This window comes from Prorops nasuta, unplaced genomic scaffold (genome assembly GCF_024137725.1).
Source record: "Prorops nasuta isolate Cenicafe-Biocafe unplaced genomic scaffold, Cenicafe_Pnas_1.2 PNAS00005, whole genome shotgun sequence".
Classification (NCBI taxonomy): Eukaryota; Metazoa; Arthropoda; class Insecta; order Hymenoptera; family Bethylidae; genus Prorops; species Prorops nasuta.
In genome coordinates, this window is record NW_027116802.1 from 9,822,539 (window position 1) to 9,850,073 (window position 27,535).

The 27,535-nt window shown below is 29.8% G+C and overlaps 4 protein-coding genes across 10 annotated transcripts; 2 read left to right on the top strand and 2 right to left on the bottom strand.

Moving 5' to 3' along the window:
• The first annotated feature begins 538 nt into the window (after positions 1-538).
• Positions 539-1,661, top strand: Sem1 (Suppressor of exocyst mutations 1). Its single transcript, XM_066727626.1, has 3 exons — positions 539-830; positions 914-1,010; positions 1,098-1,661. Exons 1-3 carry the CDS (start codon positions 752-754, stop codon positions 1,147-1,149), a joined length of 228 nt encoding a protein of 75 aa, XP_066583723.1. The 5' UTR covers positions 539-751; the 3' UTR covers positions 1,150-1,661.
• Positions 1,662-1,796: 135 nt separating this feature from the next.
• Positions 1,797-6,344, bottom strand: LOC136773728 (uncharacterized). Of its 3 annotated transcripts, none has more exons than XM_066727620.1 (9): positions 6,066-6,344; positions 5,127-5,990; positions 4,750-5,059; positions 4,345-4,679; positions 4,055-4,280; positions 3,653-3,988; positions 3,459-3,591; positions 3,236-3,396; positions 1,797-3,174 (listed from the first exon to the last, which is right to left on the bottom strand). In XM_066727620.1, exons 2-9 carry the CDS (start codon positions 5,801-5,803, stop codon positions 2,869-2,871), a joined length of 2,484 nt encoding a protein of 827 aa, XP_066583717.1. In that variant the 5' UTR covers positions 5,804-5,990; positions 6,066-6,344; the 3' UTR covers positions 1,797-2,868. The 3 variants fall into 3 exon arrangements, with proteins under 3 accessions (XP_066583717.1, XP_066583718.1, XP_066583716.1); XM_066727621.1 differs by having other exon boundaries at positions 3,236-3,399; positions 4,735-5,059; XM_066727619.1 differs by having other exon boundaries at positions 3,236-3,399; positions 6,066-6,340.
• A 334-nt stretch (positions 6,345-6,678) lies between these two features.
• Positions 6,679-19,747, top strand: Iml1 (GATOR complex protein Iml1). 4 transcript variants are annotated; one of them, XM_066727615.1, is made up of 25 exons: positions 6,679-6,704; positions 6,856-7,330; positions 7,406-7,531; positions 7,611-8,082; positions 8,149-8,345; positions 8,426-8,706; positions 8,785-9,014; positions 9,080-9,298; positions 9,374-9,490; positions 9,571-9,705; positions 13,078-13,295; positions 13,363-13,568; positions 13,630-13,804; positions 13,861-14,061; positions 15,663-15,758; positions 16,226-16,299; positions 17,302-17,466; positions 17,704-17,814; positions 17,895-18,102; positions 18,163-18,271; positions 18,333-18,554; positions 18,639-18,799; positions 18,872-19,040; positions 19,108-19,424; positions 19,531-19,747. In XM_066727615.1, the coding sequence occupies exons 2-25, from the start codon at positions 6,980-6,982 to the stop codon at positions 19,729-19,731; spliced, it is 4,761 nt and encodes a 1,586-aa protein (XP_066583712.1). In that variant the 5' UTR covers positions 6,679-6,704; positions 6,856-6,979; the 3' UTR covers positions 19,732-19,747. The 4 variants fall into 4 exon arrangements, with proteins under 4 accessions (XP_066583712.1, XP_066583713.1, XP_066583714.1 ...); XM_066727616.1 differs by lacking the exon at positions 6,679-6,704 and having other exon boundaries at positions 6,732-7,330; positions 8,788-9,014; XM_066727617.1 differs by lacking the exons at positions 6,679-6,704; positions 15,663-15,758 and having other exon boundaries at positions 6,733-7,330.
• Positions 14,104-23,299, bottom strand: tum (tumbleweed). 2 transcript variants are annotated; one of them, XM_066727623.1, is made up of 11 exons: positions 23,101-23,299; positions 22,732-22,934; positions 22,508-22,662; positions 22,024-22,435; positions 21,777-21,946; positions 21,587-21,713; positions 21,280-21,512; positions 20,900-21,197; positions 20,644-20,819; positions 20,485-20,564; positions 14,104-15,772 (listed from the first exon to the last, which is right to left on the bottom strand). In XM_066727623.1, the coding sequence occupies exons 1-10, from the start codon at positions 23,183-23,185 to the stop codon at positions 20,501-20,503; spliced, it is 1,923 nt and encodes a 640-aa protein (XP_066583720.1). In that variant the 5' UTR covers positions 23,186-23,299; the 3' UTR covers positions 14,104-15,772; positions 20,485-20,500. The 2 variants fall into 2 exon arrangements, with proteins under 2 accessions (XP_066583720.1, XP_066583719.1); XM_066727622.1 differs by lacking the exon at positions 14,104-15,772 and having other exon boundaries at positions 19,658-20,564.
• Between the last annotated feature and the right edge of the window lie 4,236 nt (positions 23,300-27,535).

The following is a 27,535-nucleotide window of genomic DNA, read 5'->3' on the forward strand; positions in this document are numbered from 1 at the left end:
AAGAGGGAGTGAGGAAAGGAGGACCGAGGACGGAGCCGACGGAGGCTACGTTCGTTTACATACATACATTGCTTTCCTTTTACACCTAAAGTGAGTCTGATCGACTCATTTGCATACAGTTTAAGTTACATAAACTGTACTCAACTGAGTCACATAACTGAGATTTCGTAAAAAAGGAAAGCACCTATACAGGGGTTTTCTCTAACAGCGGAACATAGGAGTTTTCGTGTTATTTGACTATAGTAAATTTTACTATAGTCAAATTATTGTTTTCCATTTAATTTAAATATTAAACGTAGAAACCAAGATTAATTGAGTAAAATGACATTTATAATGAATAATAAAAGCAATTAAACTAAAATAACCATTAAATTGTAACTATCTACGCTTTTATTAATTATAATAATGTATAGACTGCCAGTACTGAAAACCTATATTTTACGTGACATACATTGTAGAGTTTTAATACTCGCAGCTAATAAACGAACGTAGCCGGAGAGTGCGCCGGAGCGAGAGTCGAGACGGCCATGAACGAGTGGCAACACTGCCCGAGAGTTAAGCAAAGTTAAGCCAAAAGCCCGTCCCGGTCCGTTAACAACGACACATCTCCGATTCCCAATAATATTTATTGATCAGTCTTTTACGGTTAATAACGAATTAGAAAAAAATAACTTTTTCGAACGATTTGAAAATCCCAGATAAATTTAGAAATCCCCCCGGACGTTCCCGTAAGGTTAATAAAAGAGTTTAGATGGCAACCCAAGATAAATCAAAAGTAGACCTTGGTTTACTAGAAGAAGATGATGAATTTGAAGAATTTCCAGCTGAAGGTAATTTTTCATTAAACATTGAAAAATATTTTGAAGAATCCAAATGTTACATACATAACCTTAAAATTGCTGATTCATTTTAGACTGGGCAGCAAAAGATGAAGATTATGAAGATATTAGTGTTTGGGAAGATAATTGGGACGATGATGACGTAGAAGATGATTTTAATCAACAATTAAGGTAACTTTACATTAATTAATTTAATAATCTTTCTTGCTTTAAGGTACTTATTTTCAACTTTGTGCTTCTTAACTTTTCTTATTTCAGGGCACAATTAGAAAAGCAAAAAGATCAAAGGGAATCAGTAAAAGACAATTGATTTAAGTTTTATATTAAGCTATGTTCTGATAAATAAATAATTTATATAAACTCTTTATATGTAACTTTTTAATAGTGTTGTTAGAATGTAACAGCACATATATTGTATATGTGATCCACATTTTAAAGGTTTATTCAAATATAGTTTAAATATTTTGTACAAAACATAAAAATTAAATATAACATTAAGGTTAATAATTTGAATATGTTTTTATATAAAGATTATATTGCTGATCAATAGAAGAATGCTGAGTCTACAACAAATATGAAATGGAGAAAAACGAATTTTAAAAGATTACCAACTTTTTTTAAAACCTTAGCAGCATCTATTCTTTGTAAAATAAGCTTCAAAAATATTAAATATGCAAAATACAGATAGCTAAAAATGTAATAATGCTAGTAATTAGTGATTGACCGATGTTAGTATGATAAGTGAGAGATTTAAGATGGTCAGAAAATAGAAAAATATGTTTATCTATGTAATTATTAGAAATAATAAGTTCTTATAGCATCTGTTTGAAGTCCTTTCTATTTATATTCAATAAGGTTTAGAAGAAAAAATTAATATAAAATTACAGTGATAAATAAATTTTTGCGTTCTAACTTTTGGCGTCGTAAGCGTTTCACCCACAAAAGGTAAATCATCGTAATGCACCATCTATAATAATTTTCTTATTTCTTATTTTAGAAAATATGCTTCAAACAAAAATCCTACTTATTTGTGTGGTAAAAAATATTATGCTATTGGTTTGATCTTAAAATGTTCTTCAAAGATTATATAAAGGTCAACTTGAGTTTTTCTAATCCTTTGCACTTGGCTGCTTCAACACAGGAAACATTATGTCCCTTCAGAGAGGACAATGGAGTGCCGAAAATTAAATAGAACACACATTCCACATATTATTACATATTAATTCTTATAACTGATCTCAAAATTTGTCTAAAACTATCTTGACTTATTATTCTTTCCTATCAATCACTAGATATGTTAATTTAAACTCATAAGTAGATGTTCAAGCGTGCGTACGCATAGCGATATTTTAATAAACTCACACCTATACCGAATTTTAAACTGAAATATCTAGTGAATGACTATAGATGAAAAATATATAAATCAATAAAACGTATTGAAAAGTCCTTAAGATCAGCTACAAGAATGTGTTATAAATATAATGTTCCATTTAGAAAGCTCAAATTGAGCTTAGCGAAATCTTCAAATAACTTTTCAAAGTCAAACCAAAAACACAATCTTTTACCCTCTTAAAATCATAAAATATTTCTCACAAACATTTTTCTCCTCAATTAAAAATCAAACAGTTTTTGAGGGTGGGACATTAAGAGGGCTTTCCCTGTATTTATATCAACCGGAAATATGTTTTTATTGGCATATTGGCCTAAATTTCAAATATCGGTAAATCATTATAGTAATAATTAAAATTTGAAATTTCACGACTTCATATTTGCTGTAGATACGAGTCTTCCGTTGTACGGCAGTATAGCGTATACATTTATTACAATTCTAAAAGTTACTATATTGACACAATGATCATTAGTATTTATTTTAAACATATATCAGGTACGACGTTTATTATTTTCTGTAGTGTATCTGTTAAACACATATTTCTGTATAAATGGCACAATATTTTAAAACAGTTTGATATAACTAAAAAAATCTTTATCATTAAAAAAATAATATATATGTTTAATAAAATTCAAAATTTTATGGTGAAAAATTGCCATGATGTTCTTTACAAGATATTAATAGTTCTGACGCTAGTATATCTAAAATCTGCAAATATAAGTCCAAATTTAGCTTACTAATTTCAAAGGATGATAGCAGGTACCTCAATCCTTCTTTAGCATCTTCCTGCCCAATTATTAGTTTTAAATCATATGGAATTTTGTCTAATATTAACTGCAGAATTTCATCTTTCTCTAAATTGGAAGGTTCTTTATTTATTTCACTTTGTAATAGTGTTGAAAATGATATATTATTAATATAATTGCATAACCATAAAATAGTTCTCTGAAATTTAAAGAAAATATTCTAAATAACTTTTCTAATAAATAATTTTTGCCAAGCTTACTTTTATGACAGGTTCTGAAACTCCTCCAAACAATAGTTTTATCCATCTAACAACTGATTCTTGTTGAAAATTGCTATTACTCCCAATACCAGTTAGAATTTCACACATTAAGTCAATGATAACACATGTTAGAGGCAAGTTTGAGTCCAGCTCATCCAGCTCTTCTATAATTAAGTAAATTATTAGAGTATTTACTAGCTAAACAAGAGAAGTGTATATTTACCATCATAAGGGGTTTTTACTGTTTGCCACCATTGAGACAATATTTCTGCTTCCACAGCTTCATAAGCTGTATCAACTGAATAATAATCTATTTTTTCATCTAATAATTCTTGTAATTTCAAGGCAAAGTTTTTCTGCAAAATTTTTAATTTTTCTTTAGATTCAAACTTTTATAATTAAAGATACACTACTTACAGATTTAATGTCCTCTACAAATCTCCAGGGGAAATCAATTAAGGGCATTAAAGTTGGTATTGGAGTTACTTCTTCCTCCTGATCTATTTCAAATCGTGGAACTACTGTTTTCAATGTATTGAAAACTCCAGTAACAGTTTTTGCCAGAAACCTATCAAGTCGTGGAGCAACTGTATCAGCTTTTTTGGTGTTACTATTAGGTCGCAGAAAATGTCTTATTAGCGATGGATTTTCATTTGACAAACGTGTGCAAAGAGTAATTAAATAGTTTTCCATTTCTACACGCCCCCCTTCTGGTAAAACTATACCTGACATAATATTAGATAATGATGTTATCTGTAAAAAAATATTAAAATATTCAATTAATTTATATATAAATTGTTTATATTTTGTTAAAACTACCTCTTCCAGATTATTATGCAGTTGAACAAATTCAAAATATTGTCTTTTCACAGTAGCTGTGGTAGTTTCAAATAAGTCAACACCATGCTGTTCAACATCATCAAACTGGATGCAATAAAGTAGCTGCTGAGATCCATCAACAGCAGTGTGAAATTCCGTCCATGGAATGCATAAATTAGTAAATTGGTTGCCTTCGTACATAGCATAAGATCTTTCTTCGCTAGGCCTTTGAAAATTATTTTAAATTAATTTTTATATTTTTTATTATAATTAGTTGAACATTTACTTACAAGGGAGTAGTAGCAGTCGACTTTTGTTGTAATAAATTTCTTAATCTTGCAATTGTTGTAGCAAAATCTGTGGGTTCTTCATATACTGGAGATATCCTATCTTCATCAAGTTCAGAATCAGCTTCAATATTTATGTCACCCCAAAGTCCTCTATGTTCTGACAACCCTTCTAATCTAAGTTCTGGTTTTTCAGGACTCGATTTTGGGATTATATTTTCAAAATTGTTGTCAGTTTTAGGTGCAGCTATATCTGGTACAGCTTTAGGCAATGGTCGTGGAATTACGGCTGCTGTTACAGAAACTATACCATTGCTTAATGCCATTGATACTACACCCTAAATAAAGAAATTTTTTATGATATAATTAAAAAAATAAATTTATATCATTCACACAAAGTGCACTTACATTACTTGTAGGATCACTATTACCATCTGCATTAGGGGTAGCTTGCAATAAATTATGTATATTCTCAAAAATCCATCTTGGTGAACTTATTAATTGAATGAAAGAGAATAATCTTTTTGCTAAAATAGATAGTAATAATTTACAAGGTAATGAATTTGTTAGCTCCCAATGCAAAAATTCTTGAGCTAAAACAGTAAGTAGATGGTGCAATATATGCTCCAATACTAAGATATTTTGTGAGCCTGGATGTGAGCACTTATATGCTTCTTCAGTGCTATTTGCCAAACCTTTCTCAAATCTTCTTAGGGCCCTAAAGATTATTTAGTCCATAAATTTTTCAACAATTATAAACAAGAGTAAGAAATAAATTAACTTACTTGCGATATTCTTTTAGATGCAGTAAGAATACATCTGCTACTTTATTTGAAAATTTTACTTTATTAATAAAACCAATTTGCCAAAATAATCTATTCATTAATTTTCTTAATAGCTCTTGCGTTTCATTTGGAAAGGCATCATCATTGCTAACATTTTTATACCAGATATTAATACACTTTCCATCAATTTCATTTAAAATAAAATTTATGTCAATTTTTGAATTTGGGATTGGTGTAACAAATGGAATATCTAGTGCATTAGTTTTCTGTAACACATTTTTTCCCCTTATATTTTGGTCCTTATTGTCAATAACTAAATTTTTGACATATCTAATATGTTCTCTCTCAGATTTCTTATTATTTTCATTTTGTTTTCCTGTAATGCTCTTGAAAGTCTCAAACTCTCTAGCCCCCTGTAATCTATTAAATTTACTACACACCCATTTATTAAGAAAGTCAATGTTTATTGGAGTAGTGACTTTCAGTGCCATTTTTAATAATACACAGCTGAACCATATAGAAATAATAATTAAAAATACTGCCCATGATATTGTGATATAAATGGGTATACGTGATAACCCAGCCCATTCCTGCATGATTAGCATCAAAGTTGAGCATAATATGCTCATAACAAATAATACTTTATTCAACCAGCCCATTGACATGATTCGATCCATGGTTAATTTTTTAGTATTTTTATGAAAGGAACAAATTATCCTGCAGACATATTATTTTCATAATATAATGCAATTACATATGCAGCCTCAAATATCTCTCGAACAATGGATAATTTAATAATTATTCATAATGTATGGTCAAGCATATATAACCATCATATTAAAATTATATTAGCTAACATATTTTCTGCAATCAAATTAATCTTATTTTACTATTCTATTCAAATCATATATCAGTAATTATAGTTTATTAAATATTAACCTTTATTTAACTTTAAAACTCGTGGTGAAAATCATGGTCAAAGTGAGATATGTTCTTTATAAAAGAAACGAATGTAAATAAAAGGGCAACTGAGTAAGACAAATTTAAACTTGACACTTCGACTACTTCGAGCGTTTACTTGGACTCTGATAAAAAAAGTGATAAAAAGTTATATTAAAAAATTCAATGATGAAAATATAGATTAGGCTTTAAGGTATATTTTCAAATGTGCTCGATTGGTCCGGGCTGTGGCCTGTGATATCCGTTATTTACTGCAAGTAGTGCAAGTGCAGAAAACTTATAATGTCATATAAATAATAGATTAATAATACCTACAAATTACAATGCCTCATCGCGAATTCGGGTACTACATATGTACCTGTACTCTGTACTAGTGTTCACTGGTGTGCAGTGAGGGCAGTGAGTAATATCTCTATCTTCTGCTTTTACATTAATAAAACAAAGAAAGAAATATACACTCAGTGTGCACAGTGCAAGCCCCCGAATTCACGATCAGTCAATTATGGAACATGGATGGCTGTTATTAGAAATTTAACAATCAGCTGTTTATGATTAGATATAGGCTTAAATTTATAAACGAAACTTAAGCGACTTAAGCTTAGCACGGTCTGATCAATTGTAACCTTCAATACAGTGCTAAGCTCGATTTTCGTCTTAAGAAATTGCTAAGCTGAGATTCGAGCTTAGTTTGGTTTATAAATTCGTGCCGTAGATATAAGCGATATAACTACATATACGTTTATCTGCCATTGTTGTTTTGTGTTTATAGGGAGCCGTTAAATTTTTTACTCAAATTTTACAATAATATATCTTAATAAAGTTGATAAAGAATATTATCCTATAAGTATGAGAGAAGTTTAAATAATATAATAATTGAAGCGAAAAATTAAATTATGAAGATCTTCAAGTTAATTGTACATCAGAAAAATTTTAGTGGTGAAGATTTAATTATAAACCCTAAAGATTACCCTGGTATAAAATTAGGTGATGTTGTTGAGATTTATCATCAAGAAGATGAATTTAGTAGGCTACTTTTGCAAGTTACTTCTTTTAAAGAAGATTTACAAGGAAGGGAAACAATAAGCATAGAAAATAATGTAGCGATTATGTTTCAACTTCGAACTTTTGCTGATGTTTGTATGAATATAGTAAATCCAGATGATGTAGCTCTAGACTCCATTGAGATTATTTTCAAAGATCAATATATGGGTAGAAGCGAAATGTGGAGAATTAAAAATAATTTGGTATTATTGATTATGAGCTTTTAAACATATTGTTAGATTTATATTTTACAATTATAATTATTATTATTATTTTAGGTCAACACTTGTGTTTATATGAATAAAAAATTAGAATTTTGTGGAGGTAGTATACGCTGTCAAGTTTATGAAATGTGGTCTCAAGGTGATCGTGTTGCTTGTGGTGTGATAAAAGAGGATACTAAGGTTTGTAAAATGACAAAGATTTTATTTCAATTTGCTACAAGCTATTTATTTCGTCTGAATTTAATGTTTTTATAATCAGGTGGTTTTTCGATCATCAACCAGTATGGTATATTTATTTTTACAAATGAGTTCAGAAATGTGGGATTTTGATATTCATGGAGATTTGTATTTTGAAAAAGCAGTTAATGGTTTTTTAGCAGATTTATTTCAAAAGTGGAAGAAAAATGGCAGTAATCACGAAGTTACAATAGTTTTATTTTCAAGGACATTTTATAATGCAACCACTTTGGATGAATTTCCTAAGCATATGCGAGATTGTCTGCAGCATGATTACAAAGGCAGATTTTATGAAGATTTTTACAGAGTTGCTGTGCAAAATGAAAGATTTGAAGATTGGAGTAACGTTTTAGTACAATTACGAAAATTATTTACTGATTACCAAAAAATTGTACTAGAATATCATCAAAGGCCTGATATACCGATGCCAGTGGCAACAAATTCCACAGCAGCTCAAGGCAATTTTTTGGAAGTTTTGAATATGTCACTAAATGGTAATATTTTAAATAATTATTCTTTCATTATTATCAAATTATTAATAAATTGAATTTTAATGACAGTGTTTGAAAAGCATTATTTGGATCGTAGCTTTGATAGAACAGGCCAATTATCAGTTGTAATTACACCTGGGGTAGGAGTTTTTGAGGTAGATAGAGAGTTAACAAATGTTACCAAACAAAGGATTATTGATAATGGTGTAGGCAGTGACTTAGTGTGTGTTGGAGAGCAGCCACTGCATGCTGTTCCACTATTGAAAGTAAATAAAAAATCGGTTTAAAATGTATTTAAATCAAATGGAATAGTTTAAAGTATTAAATCCTATAAAACTAATTACAGTTTCACAATAAAGATTCATCTATTAATGTGCCAGATGACTATAGTATGCCTCACTGGATTAACTTGAGTTTTTACTCAACAAATAAAAAAATTCCATACTCTACTTTCATTCCTCGTATTAAACTTCCTCAAAGAGTAAACCTAAATCAAACAGAAAATGAAATGCAAAATAAAACAAAAATCTTACAAGATGATCATAAAGACTGTTTGCATAATACCTTGTTTGATTATGATGCTTATGATGCACAAGTATTCCAGTCACCTACAGCTCCTACTGCAAGGTAGTTTAAATTTTATCAATATTAAGGGGTGTAAAATAAAATTATTATGATTATAATTCCTCTTTGTCTTTTTTAAAGTAGTTTGCAGCGGGCTAACAGTAGAACAAAGAAAACTAGTGTGGCAAGTATAGAAACACCTAGTAATTCACAAATTTTGAAAATTTTGAAACGTAAAATGTCAGATCCAGATATTCATCATCCACCTCCTGAGATACATTCTCCAGTATTTGCAGCCAGAAGTGCAGCAATCTCAATACTTCAAAGAATGGATGACAGTGAAAATATGGAAACTAATTTAGATACAAATGGTATGCATGAAAATAAAATAACACAATTATTGGTATCTATACAATTTTGTAATAAAATTTTACAGCAATATCAAGGATTTCTATTAAAAGTGATGCAACAGATTCTGAAATTTCTCCTCCATTCAGGTCAGTTGTTGGTAGTGCTGGTAGCCCAACTAACTTAATTGCACAACCAACAAATATTATTAGACCTTGTAGAGCTTTGATAAATCCTTTTGATCCATCCCATGTGACTATAAAGCTTACTAGTAATCGACGAAGATGGACTCATATTTTTCCTAAAGGTATACTATTTATTTTATACTTAAATTAATATTCGGACAGTTTTATTTAAGACAATGTTTCTACAATATTTTTAGGACCAGCTGGTGTCCTAATACAACAACATCACTATCAAGCTGTCCCAACCTTAACACATTCTGAACATCAGTCTGATACAGCATCAACTTTAAGTGGTTCACCAGCAGAGCATTCAGGTGTAGAATCCTATCTTTTATTTAGATTAAATTTATGAAAAATTTACAATTATTAGATAATAGAAATATTTTGGATATAGACATGAAGTCAAAACTTCGCCTGAATTTACAATTATCAAGTGGAGAGAAAAATTCACTAAAACAATCATCAGGAAGTAAAACACTTTTATGGGGAGCTACTGGTGAGCAAGAGTGGACATCAGCCCTCACAACAGGTTTTATTTCTAATTTCAAAAGCGATAATATCTTAATTATATATATTTATCTATGTAGACACAGAGTGCCCCATTTTAGAAGTCGACTTGAAATATTTTCCAAAACCTATGTTTTATGAAAAAACGCTCTAGACTAAAATTGTTTGATTTTGAGGGGAATATAAGATAGAAAAAATTAGACTATATATAACCCTGAAGGGTGATTCGAATGCTACATTTAGGTCAAGTTGAGCATTTTATATAAGGCCACCTATTTTGTATGATATATTTTTGAATCTTATCTCAAGAGTTATCCAAAACCTTTATTTCATTTCATTGGATCTTTTACGAAATTTTTAAATTTGGAAATACGTATGTTTGTGGATTTCACTGAAGTTGTTTATGTGTACACATATATCATCATTCTTCTATGTATAGTTTCCGATCGAAATATCTTATAAACGTCTGAATGAAATGCAAAAATGAAAAGAAGATTTCGGAAAACTCTTAAGACATGCTAAAAGAATATACAACAAAAAATAGTAAATTTGATCTCAATAACTCAAGGTGATATTTATGTAACCTTCAAATGATTCTTTAGGGTCATCTCGATGTCTGTATCTTATGTACTCTCTCAAAGTCAAACAACTTTTGTCTCAAACATTTTGTCAAAAAACGTAATTTTAAGAAAATTTCTATAGTCAACAATTCATTCAAGGAAAATATTTCAAAAGATATAAGAAATATGGAAGAAATTATCAAATAAATGTTGTTTGACTTTGAAGATGGCATAAAATGATAATCTTAGTTTGACCATGAAACATTATTTGAAGACTAGATGATGGCATTCACTTTCAGGTTTTAATTGGGACACTTTATTTTTATTGTATACTCTTGTAGTTTATCTCAAAAACTTTTGAAAACATTGTATTATTTTATCTTTTCATTCAATTGTTCATTAGATATTTTGATTTACAATTCCTTATAGGTGTGATTTGACGAAAGTAACGTGCCTAACTGCTGCGTATATGCACGCTTAGTTGCCCATCTACTTATAGTTTAAGATCGATATTATCTAGTGAACGACAGGATGAAGTTATAAATTAGTATACTGTTTTGGAAAGCTCTTAAGATTAATTATAAGAATAGATAAAAAATATTATATAGAATTTCCCATTTCAAAAATGCAAGATGACCTTCAAATAGCCTTCAAATCACGTCTTATTATCAAATCCAAGATATCTTCTTAATTACTTCTTCAAAGTTGCACAACTTTTACTTCAAAAATGTATTCATACTTTGCAAATCTTTTGAGATATTTTTCTGGGGCGAATTTACCCGACAGACCCTATATAAACAAAAGAATTATGTAGTGTCAAGAGTATGACAAATTGACTTTATTATATATATAAGTGAAATAATATTAATTAAATATGCATGATCATTGCAGTATCATATTATGGAGGAAAATACAATTAGACGAACTAAAAATTCTCCAATTTTTGATAATGTTTTTAATACAATATATTAATGAAACTATAGGTATATATATGTAATTTATTCAGTTTTATAAAACGATTTTTTGATTTATCATTAAAGAGAAAATGGCGGAGTTACAGCCAGAAGTTCCCTCAGCAGTTTTTGATCTGCAACAAAAACCATGCAGTAATTATTTTAGAAAGTATGTAGCTACTATTTGACATTAACAAAAATTAAAAATATGCAAATTTTAAAAAATGGCATTCATTTCAAGAAATTTGTATCAAATTTGTTGTACATTTTTAAATAAAAAAACATTGTTTTTCAAAAATAAGAAAAACAAATTTGGTTATTTATAAACTAACTATGTTGTTAATATGTGTCCAAAATTTCAAGCCGATCGATTAAATAGTTTTTTCGTAATCCTACATAGCAATTTTGAAAATGCAGTTTTAAGGTAAACGCGTTTAAAGTTTTAACATTTAAGAAATCTATGTTTTCAATTACTAATCGTTTGATATAGTTTTAATGTCGTAAATCAATTTATTGTGACTGTAGCTAAATAGCGGTTGTTTTCCAGCTTCTGCATAACACATGCTTTCATAATAAGAGATATACAAATAAACATTAATAAAGCTACTGGATCCAGGCGCGCTCCATCTAAATTCGAGCGGTGAAATGCCACGTTCAAAAGCCTGTAACTTTGCTAGTTTTCTTAATTTTATTTTGAAGCCCTGAGAAAATATTTTACATAAATAGTTTTATTAATTTTTGAAAACAAAAAAAAATCAAATTTTCGAAGTCTAATTGTATTTTTCCCCTTACAGAACATATTACACTGCATTTTGTTATTGTCCTATTATATAAGTTTAAAGAAAAAAGGTTCAAATTTTATTAATTAAAATTAATGCTTTTTGTCCATATTAAGTAAATACTGCCTGAAATAAGGATTAATTTTACTAAAAAAAAAAATTAATTATCTTTGAACAAGAATGAGAATATATATATATATATATTGATAAAAATAAACATGAAATATAAATCGTGATAAGTATTTAACAAAAATTCCATTCTTTGTTATAAACAATTAATTTTTTATTCATTCCTGTCATACATAAAAATAATATATACTCTGACATTTATTTCCATGCTGTGGTACGTCTTATTGGGATGCAACGCTGGACGCATTGATGATTGTGTGATGTACAACTATGATGATCACATTAAACAGCAATCATAGGTCAGCGCCATACATTACTGAGGGTTGATTCGGTTGTGGTATTTTCTTTAGGCTTTTAATATAAATGTAGATTTCTCCTTATATTTTAAAAATACTATTGCAATTATACTTCTATTATGCATGGATTTAATTGGAGAATAAGGGAAAATAATAATGTGTTGATAAACACTTATATCAAGTAATATGATTGCGAAATAGATCATTTTAATTTAAAAATTTTCTTTTTACATATATTTATTCTATCAACACCTCAGTATTGATCATCCTAATTAATATTCAATTTATTTTTTTTTATTCATTTTAAAGTTGTACTTCTGTTAAAGCTTAAATATTTTTATAGCTTTAATTTCTGCTTGATGTAACTGCTTTCGTATATAGTTATATTGCTTCTAAAACTCATATTTCATAATTTCACGTTTATTCAATTTTAGTTTATAGGTATATAATAGGTGATTTCTTAAATATTTATCTTTCAAAATAGTATAAAATTATTTTATATTATTATTACCTATATATATCAAATCTACTTAAAACAGAATACTTAAATGATAGCATCAATATTAAATATGTAGTAACTTTTAGATAATATTGCTTCTATTTAGTGTGGGTTCTCTCTTTGGTAGATCTTATATTAATTACCATAACCATTAAGTTACTAATTTTATTTTTTATAGGTGTCGACTGGAAATCACTAACAATTCCAGCCTGTCTGCCTATTACTACAGATTTTTTCCCAGATAAGAGAAGTCTGCAAAATGACTATGTGGTATCAGATTATAATCTTTTGCCAGATGATGTTAATGCAGACTTTGCACAACAACGTGCTGTTTATAAAAAACCGCTTACAACTGCCGAAGTATTTAAGGAGTTGGTTTCTCAAAGATTAGCTCAGGTTACGATTAAGCTAATAAAATTAATCCTGATTATTAAATATCAAAATAACGATTTAAATTTCACAGGGATTTCAATTAATAGTTTTACCACAAAAAAATAAAAACCAAAGTACTACACCTGGCAGTGGAACTGCACCATCTATAAGTACAGTAATTCGATGCCGATTACCAGATTTAGAGTCTAAAGAAGAGTACCTGTTAAGCATTGGTAGAATTTTTCATAAAATATCAATACAGGGTAATACCATTACTGTTACAAGATACAGACCAAGGTAAAAACTAATGTTTTTAAATGCTATGTATTATTAAAGTTAATTAATACTTGTTTTACAGACATCCTTATCCACCTTTTAACATTCACTATCAGTATAGATTCCATGCTCCTCACCATGATACTTATGAAGTTTCATGGGTCTCTTTTACAACTGAAAAGTTAGAAAATTATAATTGGAATTATTTGGATCATTATATTTGCACTCGTGGTCACACCGATTTTTCTTTGGTGGAGGTAAATATATTAATATATTAATTTATGTAATTACTATTTATGTGCATATTTTATAGGCACTAAAATATTGGAGATTTCGCATTTTTTTATTGCCTATACAAAATCCAGCAACAAGAAAAATTCTTGATGGTTCCACAACGTGCGATATTTATACTTCATTGACATCAACAGAGCAAGCTAATTTAATGGATGGTTTTCTAAGATTTATTGAATGCTGGTTAAATAAAATACGTCGACCAAATCCAAACAAAAACTGGGTAACCTTTTTTTTACATATAAGAATCAGATATATTTAACATTATTCATAAAAATATCGATTTATGAAAAGAATGAACTTCATTATCATACTGTTTCAAATACACAACAATTTAATTAAAGCTGAAAAATTTTTCAAAAGAAATCTAGCATATTGTGTGCACTATAATTATTTATAAAGCTATACATGCATGTTAATATATATTATAGAGCTGCAAAGATTTATTTTAACGCTTAATTAATATTTTTTGCATCTTTTATATATACAGGGTGCTCCATCTTCAGTAGCAAAATCGGTCAGTTTTACATCATGATGCCAGCCGTTTTGACGTAATTGGAACCAATTTTGCTATTGGGAATGTAACTTGATCAGCGAAAATAATTTATAAAATTTGTATTGATTAAAAAAATGACTATACATTAGATGCACGACTTAAAGAGGGGGATATCACGTAGTACATAAATATTTTTTATAAATGAAATCATTTTAGATATTTCAAAGTCACTTTGGTAATTTTAAATGGAAATCTAGATTTTGTTGCATCTTATTGTAATTACTTTTGGTATTTTTAGAAACCATATTAGGACCATGAAATCTAACACAATGACAGTAAAGTGAAAATGTGTATCTGTATACGTATATGAAAAGTCCGTCAAAGATGATAAAATTTACCGATGGATAGCCCTGATATTGTGCGCACATGCTTCATTACATGTTCTTATCGTAATGCCACTGTATTTGTAGCCACATAAAGCATACTAATCTATCATTTTATCCTCTCATGCATTAGATATTTCGTTTTAAAATTGCATTTTGTTGTGGGCTTAGATGAAGTAGTGTACGCAAATGTTATTCGATAAGCCCAGAGCAGTTCATCTGGTTTTAATTTAAAAGCGAAATATCTAGTGAACAAATAAATTAAATGATAAATTAATACAAGGGCTTGGAAAGCTCTAGAAATATAACTACGAGAATATGTAATAAAAAAAATCTAGATTTCCATTTAAAAGAACTAAGGTGATCTTTAAATTCTTAAAGTGCTTCCAAGTATAAAAAATATTTATACATTTCGTAACTCGACTCACCAAACCATGTAAATATAAAGTAAACGTTTGTTTCGCCAGTGTATATTTTCGAAGTTATTTTCGATGACCATGTTATATAAACCATCCTGTATACTGTACAGAAGTTATTTTACCTAGCACATTTATCTTCAAAGCGATTAATTATATAATAATGAATATAAAAACTCAAATTTAACAGTTAATGTTTTGTGTATGAGCATAAAGTATATTTATCCTCATTTGTGGCGTCAAAATTACACAATGCGATAATAGTTGCACAACTTTTTTACCAGCTCTTATATTAAATAAAGATTTTCTTGTAATAGTAATATTACTCAAAGTAAGTTTTAATTCTCCTACGTATACTTAAATTTTCAAAAACTAAAGGCTAAATAATTTGGAGTAAGACGTGTATATCAGTATGCAATGTATTATAATATATCCAACTAGAGCACATATATACGTAATAAAATTAATAATAAAACATCGGTAGTTAGAAAGTTAGATTCTGGCGGGGCCTCAGCATGGTATGTTTCAGAGTCCAACAACCTTAGGTGGTGTTCCCCCAAGAGATCCTGCCTCTCATTTGACCAAACGCAGGCACAGCACGAGCCTGATATTCCTCACTAACCAGGTATAATCCTTATCCTGTAGCAAGAGCAGTTTTAATTTACGATGATAGCATTATTATCAATAACCCTTTGAATAAAATTTAAAGCCAAACATGAAGGGAGGATCAAGGGAGAGAAAACGTGGAAATAATTTAATTTGTTATATACACAAATGTTTTGTCATTGTATACCAATTGAAAATATGATTGTTTTTTGTTTTGTTCGTAATCAGATTGACTTACACAGAATAATATTTATTATGATTATGCTTAGTATTTGCCTTATTGCCTTGATTGTGCATCCACGAGATAGTAAGCTTTAACCATATATTAAATATTTGATGTTTTGTTTCATCCTTTACCCGTATATAATACTTTTGTATGCTCACTTTTCTGCACATATTATTAAAATACGATGCTAAAAAGATTTTAATGAACTTTAATAAAATATCATTCATTTCATAAATACTAACTTCCATAATCATTTGCAGAGCAGTCTAGTTGGGAACTCTCCATTCAGAGAGAGACTTGGCAGCAATCGTCTATCAGAGAAACCAAGACCAAGGTTTGGCATTGTGCAAGTTGAAAATTATGGCATTGTTGCTTTATGCCAGTTTAACATTTGTAGTGTTTTATTTATTTTATTTCAGTGGACAGTTTGGTTTGGTGTATGTCATTTCTCTTTTGCTTTTTTAATTGCTATTTAACAAATTATTATCATCAGTAAAAATTTTTTTTTCATGGTTCTAGGCATGTTACACCTGTATTAAAAGCTAAAATTTTCATTTCCTTAGATCAATTTTATTTGACTATTTGTATATAATATGCGGTAATTGAGTATGTTGTTGAAACTTATTCGTAATTTCATATTGTTGGATTTATCGATAGAACATTCGGCATGTAATGTTGAAGCTAAAGAAAATACTGTTTTACATCTATTTTCCATTTATTTAATATTCTAGTTAAAAATATAATTTTCACTACTTGTATTGAAAGAGATTGTCCAACAAGTTGATTACCATAAGTTTACATATTTCTTTAATTTATTCTCTAACATTTCAGTTTGTATTTATTTCACTAGTTGATCTACTTGGTATAGGGTGTTCGCATAATTGGTAGTAATCTTTTTATGTGCATTGGTGAAGGAAATTAAAATATTGATAAATTCAATCAATGAAATTAATTAAATTTGTGGGCTCAGCTACATTGATTTCAGATAAAAACAGTTTACTATCAAATTGTATGTCTGTCTTGCTCAATCGGATTCTTTGTTCAACAACGTTGCAAATGAAAATATAAAAGTATAAAGATTAAAATATTTTTATATTAAATAAAATTTATAAAAATTTGGATAATTCTTTGTATAAAAATGTGTCACATTATACCATAATTTTAAAAAAAATTAGTAAAAATTTGAGTGACCATGCCCGAGTTTTTTTTAGACACAGTCGCTCTAATAATTAGCTTAACTGGAGATCGATGCAAGTAAGCCCAACAATGAATTAATTAATTGCATTGATTGATTGATTGAACACAAATGCTTAATATAAACTATTGAAATTGATAGAGTTGTTTCCAAAATTCGGAGGAATTTATGTGAACACCCTGATTATCAAAAACATTTGGTAGTGAATGAGGGAGTGACGGGGTTCTCTGTACAGGAGAGGCATGTAGTAATTTCCGCTGCGACTGCCCGTATTTGCCTCGACACCCCTCGTAATCTACCAAACAGGTTGGTTTTTTTTTCTTTTAATTATATAACTCTCTCACCTATTTTAAATTTATTTGCTATTTTTTTTCAACTTTCGCATTTCCCTAACATTTTCTAGTTTGTTTCTACTAACTAATTAGCTTGTTGTTATGATGCAATTGCACTCTTTTTTATACAAGCATATAGTTTCTTTTAACTGGCTTGAATGGTGCTCCTTTGATCATAATAAAATAAACATGCTAATGTTCTGCATAACAGATCTGGATCTAAAGTAATGGACAGAGGAAGGATTTCCCCTGCTAGTGAAGTTGTTTTGCCCTTAGGATTAGATCAACAGCAACAGGATCATTTTGACTCTAACGATGATAGGTATTTTAGTAGTCAATATATTTCAATATTTAAACTTTTAAATGTATTAAGATAATAATTCTCAAATAATATTGGTGCAGTATAAATGTAGAGTTAGCTAAGTTAAAACCAGATGCAACTAACTTGGAAATTTTGGAAGCAATGAAACATCCACAAACCGGTGTTGGTTTTCTTACACAACACCCATCATTACCAAGTCAAACTTTTGTCAGCGCTGATGCCGTACAATGGTTAAATAATCACATTGAAGGAGGAATTACTGTGGAAAATGCTGTTAATTTAATGAAGGTAATATTACAAACTTTCGTTAGAAAAGCTTATTTTAATATTGATATAACTATTGTTTAGGGAATGTTACAAGAAAAGTTAATTTGTCATGCCTCTGGTGATTTCTCAAAGTCATTCATCTTGGGCTTTTATCTTTACCATATAGTACACGATAAAGAAAATCAAAAAGGTAAAACTGAACAAGAATGAATTAATGTTTATAAAGTATATTATTACTTATTTATTTTCAGACTATTCTCCTCCTTTGGGAGATTTACAAAGTTTTGAAAATGAATGGGTTGAAGTAGAAATGAAAGCGCCTAACGGTTGGTGTGAATCAAGTGCTCCTATCAATCCTCCCTCCATTTCATCTCCAATAAATATTCCTACTTGCAATGCTATCGATGAAACAAATGTTCCTGCATTTCTCAAAGATGACTTGTCTGATACTATAGACGAAAACGATTGGAATGGTAATTGAAAATTTATTTAGTATATTTTTAATTTGATTATGGTTAATGTATCGATTTAAATAACGTAATCAAATAACTTTTTAGTCCCTCCATATAAACATACTCATTTAGATATCGATATAAACAATAAAAGTGACAGAGTTGAATGGGGTCATTTGAGGTATCAATCGGTTTTTAAAGCTGACCACTCATATGAACTTGTGACACAATGGGTTGCATCTTCCGGTAGTATAGTTGCCGATCTTGTAAGTTCATTATTAATAAAAAATACTTTATTTTTTTATTTTATACAAACTATATATGAAACAATTCTACAGATTTTTGTTTGGCAAAGAAAAGCTCAAATGTGCGGTATTCAAATGGTACCAATTCCAAGCGACTTGCTTGCACTGCCATTTACTTTGAAAAGTGATCCACTAAGGGGTCCAATTTTTGTACCTCTTCATACTGAATGCCTTATGAGTAATAAACGATATTTGTTTGAAGGTCTGTATATATTAATTACTGAAATTAATTCGCAATTAAACAGGATAAAAAATATTCTTTTCTTTAGAATTTCGAGAAGACACCTATGCTCAACGTCTTTTCTTATTTCAAGAGGCTATCTTACAAAGGTTTGGCTTTATGCCATGTTTGGTGGAGAGTAATGACAATGATCATCAATACGTCCATGTAACTGGGAATGCATTTATTCTTGTACCATCGACGATGAATACTCGTCCACGTCCAAGAACAGACACTAATATTGTTAGGCGGACCACTGCACAAAAGCGGTATCCTATTCATCCTGACCAGCCTAGTCCTCATGAAGCTTATATAACAAGACACGTTAGTGGAAAAAGCAAAGATGACTATGGCACAGATAGAAGAGTAAGTAAATAATCAAAAAAGAAACGAAATATTAAACTTTTCAACAAGTATCATTACATATATAATAAATTACAAATGCATTAACGTAATTTTTTATAAATTAAAGATAGGATTTTTGTGGTCATGGAATCACATGGTCAGTCGAAAGTGGAAGTCATTGTACCAATCAGCAGGAGATGAATTGTTTCAAAAAAAAATTATTCAAGACTTCAGGCATTTTTGCTCTAATGGTGATAATAGACTGAAACAATTTTGGGAATCATGTTGGGAGTTAAAAGAGAAAACGTGTACTAAGTCTAAACCATAATTTTCATAATACACTTAGTAATAGTAATTACTTATTAGTAAACAAACTTAAGATTTACACGATTGAATATTCATTTTGCAAATACACGGAGTTTTGTAAAAAAAAACTTTATATACCTGAAGCTACCTGTGATTTGCCGATATCTTTTAAAGCAGTAATATAACTTTTGTAATTATAGCTAGCTGCAGTATTAATATCTAAGTGCATTATTCAATTTCTCTGTAATTTTGTATCGATTAATTTAATTATTCTTTTTATCAATGCAAATATATTTTGTGGATTTTAACTATGTACATACATGTTACTATCATTTAAAAAAAAATAAAATAAAATTAGTTTCAAATTCGTTTTATTATTTATTGATACTCTTGATATCAAAATTTTTACTTTTATATAATTATCCAAACTTTAGTTATATGATTATTATAATAATAATCTCTTAATACATATGAGCGCCAAAAACAATCTTTCTAGTAGTATCAAAATTCTCCTATGTAATACGTTTTATACTACAAATGAGGAACTTAAAATATTTTACTGCAAATATATGTATATATATATATTTTTTACGATATTAACCGAAATATTTGTCTCGCGCAATTTATTTGAGAAAATATATTTCTATCAGTTTTTACTTAAATGTATATTTAGCTAGAGTTTTATAAAATATATTATCTTATATGTAAGTTATAAAGATGAAAAAAAGTGTCTTTACAGTAAAAACAAATACATCCTATATTTAATATTACTTACAAAAATAATTCAAAGTTTAAAATCCTGTTTTAGACGGTGGGGTGGCAAAGTATTTTTTATTTCTCCTTAAGAAGGTTCGACTGTGTGAAGAAAAGATAAATTAACTTATATATATATATATATATTAAAAATGGATGAAAAATAGTTTTATTTAAGTACCTTGTGGTTAATGGAGTATGTAGAATACCACGTGAAGTATTTCTTTTTAAAAGTGATTCTGTTGAAGGAGTGTGTTTAAGTTCACCAGTTTTTGGTGTTCCAATGTCATTCATATTATCAGGATTAACAAAATTTGCCCAATAATCTGAAGGAATTTTTAATAAACTCTCGACAATCTGGCAAAAATTAAAAAATGTAATTAGTAATTTTTAAACCCATTTAAACTTAAACAATTAAGATCGGTTATTTGACTTACTGCTGCTTGATTTCTAGTTTCACTTAACATTGAAATAGCAGTTGGTTCTAAACAGCTATAACCAACCAAAGTTGGACCAAATACTTTAGCAAGATTACTAATTGGCATTTTACATTCAGGACTACTTGAGACCCTTTGTAAATGCAAAATAAGAAAAGCAAGTGTATCCCTGTTAGGCTGTGGCAATTCCGAAATTGCTTGATAAAGCGCTGCATCAGAATCATGTTTATCAGGAATTGTTGTGGCTTGCACAAAATCACCCCAAAGACCAACAGTAATTAATGGCTCTCTTAAAGATCTGTTTCAAAAGATTGTTACATTAGTACAAACATTAAACTAATTAGATTTAATTCAATTAGAATAAAATTAATTAAACATACCTCAAGAAATCTTTGAGAGTTGAACAAATTGTAGGGATGTCTATATCAGAAAGATTAGGTGCCCCTTTACCTTTTAAAAATTTTTCTTTCAGAGCTTTTACTTCTGTTGTTCCTCCATTTACTCTATATAATCCTTGCTCATTCATCCCTCGCAATTCCACTTCATTAATACAATGGACAACTAACGATGGTACCATTGGTGGAATCAATGGTGTATAATCTGCTATGGTACCCTACAAAATGTTCATTATCAGAAAAAGAAAAAATTTTTTATTAATAACATTGAGACAGGTGAATTAATACTCACAGCTATTCCACGTAATATTGGTGTATTTCCAGCAGGAACACAAGGCAATGGAACTAAATCCTTACATTCTGAATGACTTGTGGTTCTGCAATCTTTGCATTTTAAAGCCACCTTTCCAAATCGAATTCTAAAATTGAAGAATTAATGTAATTCACACCATTTTAGTCAACATTTCAGATAATTTATCTACCTTTTACCACAAGGCATGCAGACCTCTGGTTTAAGTACAGTTTTTGCAGTGAAAGTATGATTTCTGCATGACTTTGTATTAAAAGTATATCCACCAATATTTGGACTAGGTTTGAAAATACCTTCAGAATCAGAACCAGAAGTAAGAATATCAGCTTTTGGAGCTGAAGGCTATAAAATGATGTAATCTTTTTATAAATACATGAATAATTAAAACGCATATTTTAGGGCCTTGATAAAACAATTACCGCAGTATCTATTTGCATTTCATTTTGATCCAGATCCATTAATTTAAACTTGTCACGATCAGCACTTCTACGTAGCTTTTTAGTATTTTGTTTTTGTCCTTGAGGATCAGTATTTTCATCTCGAGGAATTGCCTCAATAACTGAAGATGCAGTAATTGCACCTTCTTTTGGCATTGTTACAGTAGTAGTGGCTACTATTCTATCTGACGAATTTAGGTCCACTAGTTTCTGCATAGAACTACGTCTCTTTTTGGCAATGTACTCCCCGCTAGGTCTGTGCTCTTTCCATTCTCGTTTTTTTTGATTGTGTTGAATGATAGCACTGGCATCCAAATCATCTTCTGATTTAGAAAAACAACTTAAGTCGCTTAATATCGAACCAGTGGAGTCCAGCTCCGTTATTGTATTCAACCTAAATTCAAAATTATTATTACGTATGATTTAATCTAAAATAAACTATTTTTGTTGTTTACTCAGAACATACTTATCATTGTAATGCATATCTCTATGATGCAAATTACTATGGTGCCCATTCAAAGTTGTATTATTTAGAAACTGTAATTTTTCCCTTGTTTCATCATTTAAATTTCTGCCTCCATCATTAAACAGGAGATCTCTTGCTAATGCAATTTGCTTTTCCTAAATTTGATTATAATAGTTTATATTGCAGAGTAATGAATTATAGAAGAGCTAAATATATATGCTTACCAATGAATTTCGTTGATCTTCAGCAGTGCGTCTTTTACGTTTTTCTTCATCCAACAATCTTCTTGCATGACTTAATTTTCTTTCCAGATCAGCTGCTTCGTGATGAGCTTTTTCCAATGCAGAATGTAATCTTTGACATTCTTGAACAGATGCTAACCATTTTTGACGCATTTCTTCTTGATTAATGGCAAATTGCAAGAATTCTAAATAAAAAATATATCACTTAAGACGAGCCATAAATTTTTATTAAATTTCAGATATAGTAAATGAGGACTATGTTTTTATTTGATTATGTTTTAATTGATTAACAAACAATGTAGACAAAATTATGTTAAAATTATAAAATAGATGTGTGTAGTATTTACGTACCTTTCTCGCAAGATCCACTGAGTAAAACATTTGTACAGCGGACCACCTCATCGTGTGTCGCTAATATTGAAAGGGACGTAGTCATTTTTTGTCTTAATTTTCACTTAAATGAATTATAAACTAACCACAGAGACACTCGATTCACTTCAATGGTTCGACTCGCAACCGTCTTCGAAAAATACCGACCAATACCGACTATTTGAATTTATCCAGTAACAGGAGTAACAGTCATGCGCAAAAAGGTTAGGTAGGTCGAAAGCTTTCACAAGTAGGCGTTAGATAGCGCTTTTAAACGGCCGGTGTTGACTGTCTTTTGTTGACGTCATTACTTTCCTTTCTGTTTAGGGTGAACCCTACCAAGTCGGGTTAACTTAACCCAGAGTTAACCCTTCTTTTCATGATGATGGAAATTTCCATTATATTGTTTTTTACATAATACATATTTTTATTTACACCAAGATTTTTAAAAATATTTTTCCTTTAATCTAGAGCATTAATTACATCACCCTGATTTAAAAAAAAAAAGAAAAAATCATGCAAAGAAGGGTTAAAGTGGTATAGTTAATGTAACGGGAACTATACCACTTTAACTCTGGGTTAAGTTAACCTGACTTGGTAGGGTTCACCCTTAAATGCATTTCGGATGAAAGTAACATAGTTTATGTTACGCGAATTATACCATTTATACTATTTTAATTTAACTGTTAGTTTGAAGTTTGAACACATTGAACCTGAGATTAGGCACCGAGCTTTTAGGCTGAGTTTCGCAAGCCTTGATTTAGCTGGATTAAGTTAAGTATGGTATATTTTACGTAACGTATAATATACCATACTTAATTTAACCATCTTTAATAAAAGCTTTTGAGACCAGACCTTAATGCCCTTAATATCTTTTTTTAGACAAATTTCTTAAGTTTCAAAAATTCTTGTATGGAGCTTGATTATAAGGTGCGGTATAAAAATTCAGAAACATCATAATTAGAATCATAATATAATTTGTCATTCATTTTTTTATATTTCTATACAAACAGAAATGTAAATAAAACTTGATTGGTCAGAAATATTTATTAAAGAAAGTGGTAGAAAACTGAAATTTGTAATGAAAAAAGGATAGAACTAATTCATTTAAAATATAAGAATAGATTAGCATTAGAATATATTTTATTCCTGTTTGGCTAAAATTTATCGTATTTCGACTGCACTTAAGTCAAGAAAAATAATGTCTAACTATATCATGCATCGTGAAACTTCTTATGTGGAATTTTTTCGATATTTCCTAGGTGAATCTGGATTCTGGACTATCCTCTTAAACGAATTGGAGGAGCGAAACTTTCTCAACTCATTTTTCGGAGCTCGTGTTATACGTTCAACAGTAAAGCAGCCAAAATGAACAAATACGGATTTTCATGAAATTCCCCCTTCTTTTTAAACTTTCAAATTTTTATGTAAAATTTGCATTCAACCACTCCAAAAACCATTTATTATATAATTATAAGTAATATTCGATAACAATTTTCCCAACACAAAAATTGCACGACTAGGCATTTTGTCTCCACTGTCAAAGGATTAATCTTTATTTTGGCCATTTATTGTCAATGAATTTGATTTTTTCAGATAAACGTTTGCGAAGATATCGTGGCCACGTCTCACGTAACAAAACAATCTACTATTTTGTTATGCTATTAATACACATTTTTTATTAAAATAATTATGAAAGTACTTTTAAAAATTTGTGTTTTTTATCAACAGATAGTATATTTAAATATAAAATAAATATTAGTCAATGTGACAATTTTCTTTTTAAATTAAGATATTTTGCTGATTCCAAAGTCGTAACTCTTTAAGAGAATTGCAGCGCTAAATATCTACTGGACTACAGAGTACAGAGATGCCAGATTCTGCTCTTTAACAGTCAATAAGTAGAGTGGAGGAGGTCATATTCACGTACTACAGACAAACAACCACACACATCTACGTTGGCTGTAAAGGGCAATATCTAAGATCTCTGCATTATTAGTCAAAATGTTTTTAAATTGGAATTAGAATAATCCTATTATGTTTTTTTGTTTGTTTTTTAACCATAGTTTGACTGTTAAACAATTTTTATTTTTTGTTCGATTTTCTTTAATGAGTCATTTTATCGTTAAAATATATACTATATAAATTCAGCATTTTGATATTTAATTTATCTTTGAAAATAAACATAAAATATTAATTTTTTACATTCAATTAATCGTATTTTTGTATGAAAAGAATTAGATTTATAAGTAGCTTATTAATCACATTATTTAAAAAAATTGAAACGATGAATTTGTGTAGGTTATATTTTAAGGATTAAAATGATTCTTCAAAAAGTAATATCAAAAGAAATTTTTTTTTAAAGAGAAATACTAGGTTGGAAAAGAAGACGAAAACATATAGGTTTATGTGTGATATGATGGCATCCGATGCTAATATAAAAGCAAAATATATTGTTTTATATCTGTGTTTCCAATATTATTTTTGATATTTCAACATTATTTATTTATAATTAAAAAGCAGAATCTTGTCTATTTTCGATTAAACACAAACCGACTAGTACAGTACAGATACAAAGTTCTGAAACTATAGCTCAGTACCTGATAAATGTTCAATGGTTGTCCGAAGATTAAAAATCTCAGACCTATACATGTGTTCAAGGTTTAAGATAATAAAGCAAAAAATCCTTGATTTTGTTGTAAATTTGCTTATTGCGTTGATGGTCAAATCTCCAAATGGTCATAATAATTTTACAAGCATCTATAAATGCTTGAATCGAAAACTGAAAAATTACTTCAAGTCCTTGGAGATATCCTAAAATTTGTCCAAGGAATCTACAAATAAATACATCTGACTCTTTATGACACGTTCAAATAGAATTTCCGTCATTGGTTCAATGAATTACTGTTGTAGGACCAAGTATGGCAGAGGTTTGCGGCTATTTGTTCACTTTGCTTTTTTATCGGCTTTTATCTGGTCTGGACATCCTGCAGTTGGACGGACGGATGTGAAAAAGTCATGGGATGTAGAGAAGAGAGTGGAGAGGGACGATAATGCGGGGTCACGGATGAACGAGGTCGTTGGTCAAAAAGTCTATATACATGAGGTATACATATATAGTACTAGAGAAATGAAAGAAGGAGAAGGAAAAGGAGAACCGGGAGGAAAAATGAAAGGACCTTCACTTTTGTTTGAATCTTTCAGATCGGGTGTATATGTTAAAATAATAGTACGATCTCTCAGGACCTATACCTATATCTTATAGAGTATTATGTGTATAGTATATACTATATACTATATTCTATTTGCACACAAAGACATCATTGCTACGCTCGTCTGAACAGAGTTTTTCGAAGCTCGGTGAGGCGAGTCATTCAATATTCATACACCGTTGAGGAAATTCTGACTTGGGCGATTCATGTGGCAAGCTTCCTTGATCCTAACAGATCTTCGAATGAAGTAAGTCTGCGGATCATCGTCCCATCGTTTCGGTATTTCACCGACATGCTACAACTCCGAGATAGAATTCAACCATATAGATCTATAAATAATATTTTCACTGCTGCAACAAGCTAAAGCTGGCCTTCGTCGGGGTTTTCACCGTTAAACTTCAAAATATTACGAAACGTCGCTTTTCCGCAGAAATACGTCTTTTCTCTCTCGCGCACTTTGATTCTTCAGAAATCACATCGCTAAATATAATGTTTCATGGATTTTATTTAATACAAAATATTAAAATTTGTTGCAATTAATTAAAAGGAAACAGGTATGGGTGTCTAGAGGGTGGAAGCAGGTTGTGAGGGGTTTGGAACGGAGAGATATATACCAAAAAGGTAGGGATAATAAGCCCCATGAATGTTGGTCGAGCGCCGATAACAGAATCACTGGAGAGAGACCTGTTTAGTGTTTACAGCGTACAGCATGGCTAATTGTTTTAATAAGTCGCGGATTCATGCAAACCATCCTATTCGCCCTGTAACAATGACGGCTTTAACGAACAACCGCTCGTGTTCCTATCGAAAATCATTCCTGTATCGACGAACGCTATCCCTCTCTCGCGCGGATATATATGTATAAACCCACCTATATACTCTCCCGGTAGGTGCATCCATACTAATACCATTCGTTAATTTGAAAGTCTCATATTTAGATGATGAATAAATTACTTAAATTTTAAAGAGGAAAATGGGAACAACTTTTTTTTTCACGTGGAATTTTGATTGGTGAGAAAAGAGGGGAATTATTTTTCATGGGGCTTTGATGAATTCCGTTAGAGTGCCGGACGGAAAATATTTTTAGTGGAAATTGGCGATTGGAGCCACAAATAACGCAGGAATGGATGATAAGGTTGAAAAAGCAATTGGAATTTATTGATAAATTTTTGACTCACTCGGTGAATAAAGCAATATGAAAAGTA

What these genes read in the sequence shown, in the direction of transcription:
- Sem1 (XM_066727626.1), top strand. Translation starts at nt 752, where the DNA reads ATGGCAACCCAAGATAAATCAAAAGTAGACCTTGGTTTACTAGAAGAA. An exon ending in TGAAGAATTTCCAGCTGAAG is followed by an intron (nt 831 to 913) that starts GTAATTTTTCAT and finishes GATTCATTTTAG; the next exon opens with ACTGGGCAGCAAAAGATGAA. An exon ending in GATTTTAATCAACAATTAAG is followed by an intron (nt 1,011 to 1,097) that starts GTAACTTTACAT and finishes TTCTTATTTCAG; the next exon opens with GGCACAATTAGAAAAGCAAA.
- LOC136773728 (XM_066727621.1), bottom strand. Translation starts at nt 5,803, where the DNA reads ATGGATCGAATCATGTCAATGGGCTGGTTGAATAAAGTATTATTTGTT. An exon ending in GTAATGTAAGTGCACTTTGT is followed by an intron (nt 4,680 to 4,734) that starts GTGAATGATATA and finishes TTCTTTATTTAG; the next exon opens with GGTGTAGTATCAATGGCATT. An exon ending in TGCATAATAATCTGGAAGAG is followed by an intron (nt 3,989 to 4,054) that starts GTAGTTTTAACA and finishes ATTTTTTTACAG; the next exon opens with ATAACATCATTATCTAATAT.
- Iml1 (XM_066727615.1), top strand. Translation starts at nt 6,980, where the DNA reads ATGAAGATCTTCAAGTTAATTGTACATCAGAAAAATTTTAGTGGTGAA. An exon ending in TTCACCAGCAGAGCATTCAG is followed by an intron (nt 9,491 to 9,570) that starts GTGTAGAATCCT and finishes TTTTGGATATAG; the next exon opens with ACATGAAGTCAAAACTTCGC. An exon ending in TCAGAGAAACCAAGACCAAG is followed by an intron (nt 16,300 to 17,301) that starts GTTTGGCATTGT and finishes TGAAATTGATAG; the next exon opens with AGTTGTTTCCAAAATTCGGA.
- tum (XM_066727623.1), bottom strand. Translation starts at nt 23,185, where the DNA reads ATGACTACGTCCCTTTCAATATTAGCGACACACGATGAGGTGGTCCGC. An exon ending in CAGTGGATCTTGCGAGAAAG is followed by an intron (nt 22,935 to 23,100) that starts GTACGTAAATAC and finishes TTTTTTATTTAG; the next exon opens with AATTCTTGCAATTTGCCATT. An exon ending in AAATGCAAATAGATACTGCG is followed by an intron (nt 21,947 to 22,023) that starts GTAATTGTTTTA and finishes ATCATTTTATAG; the next exon opens with CCTTCAGCTCCAAAAGCTGA.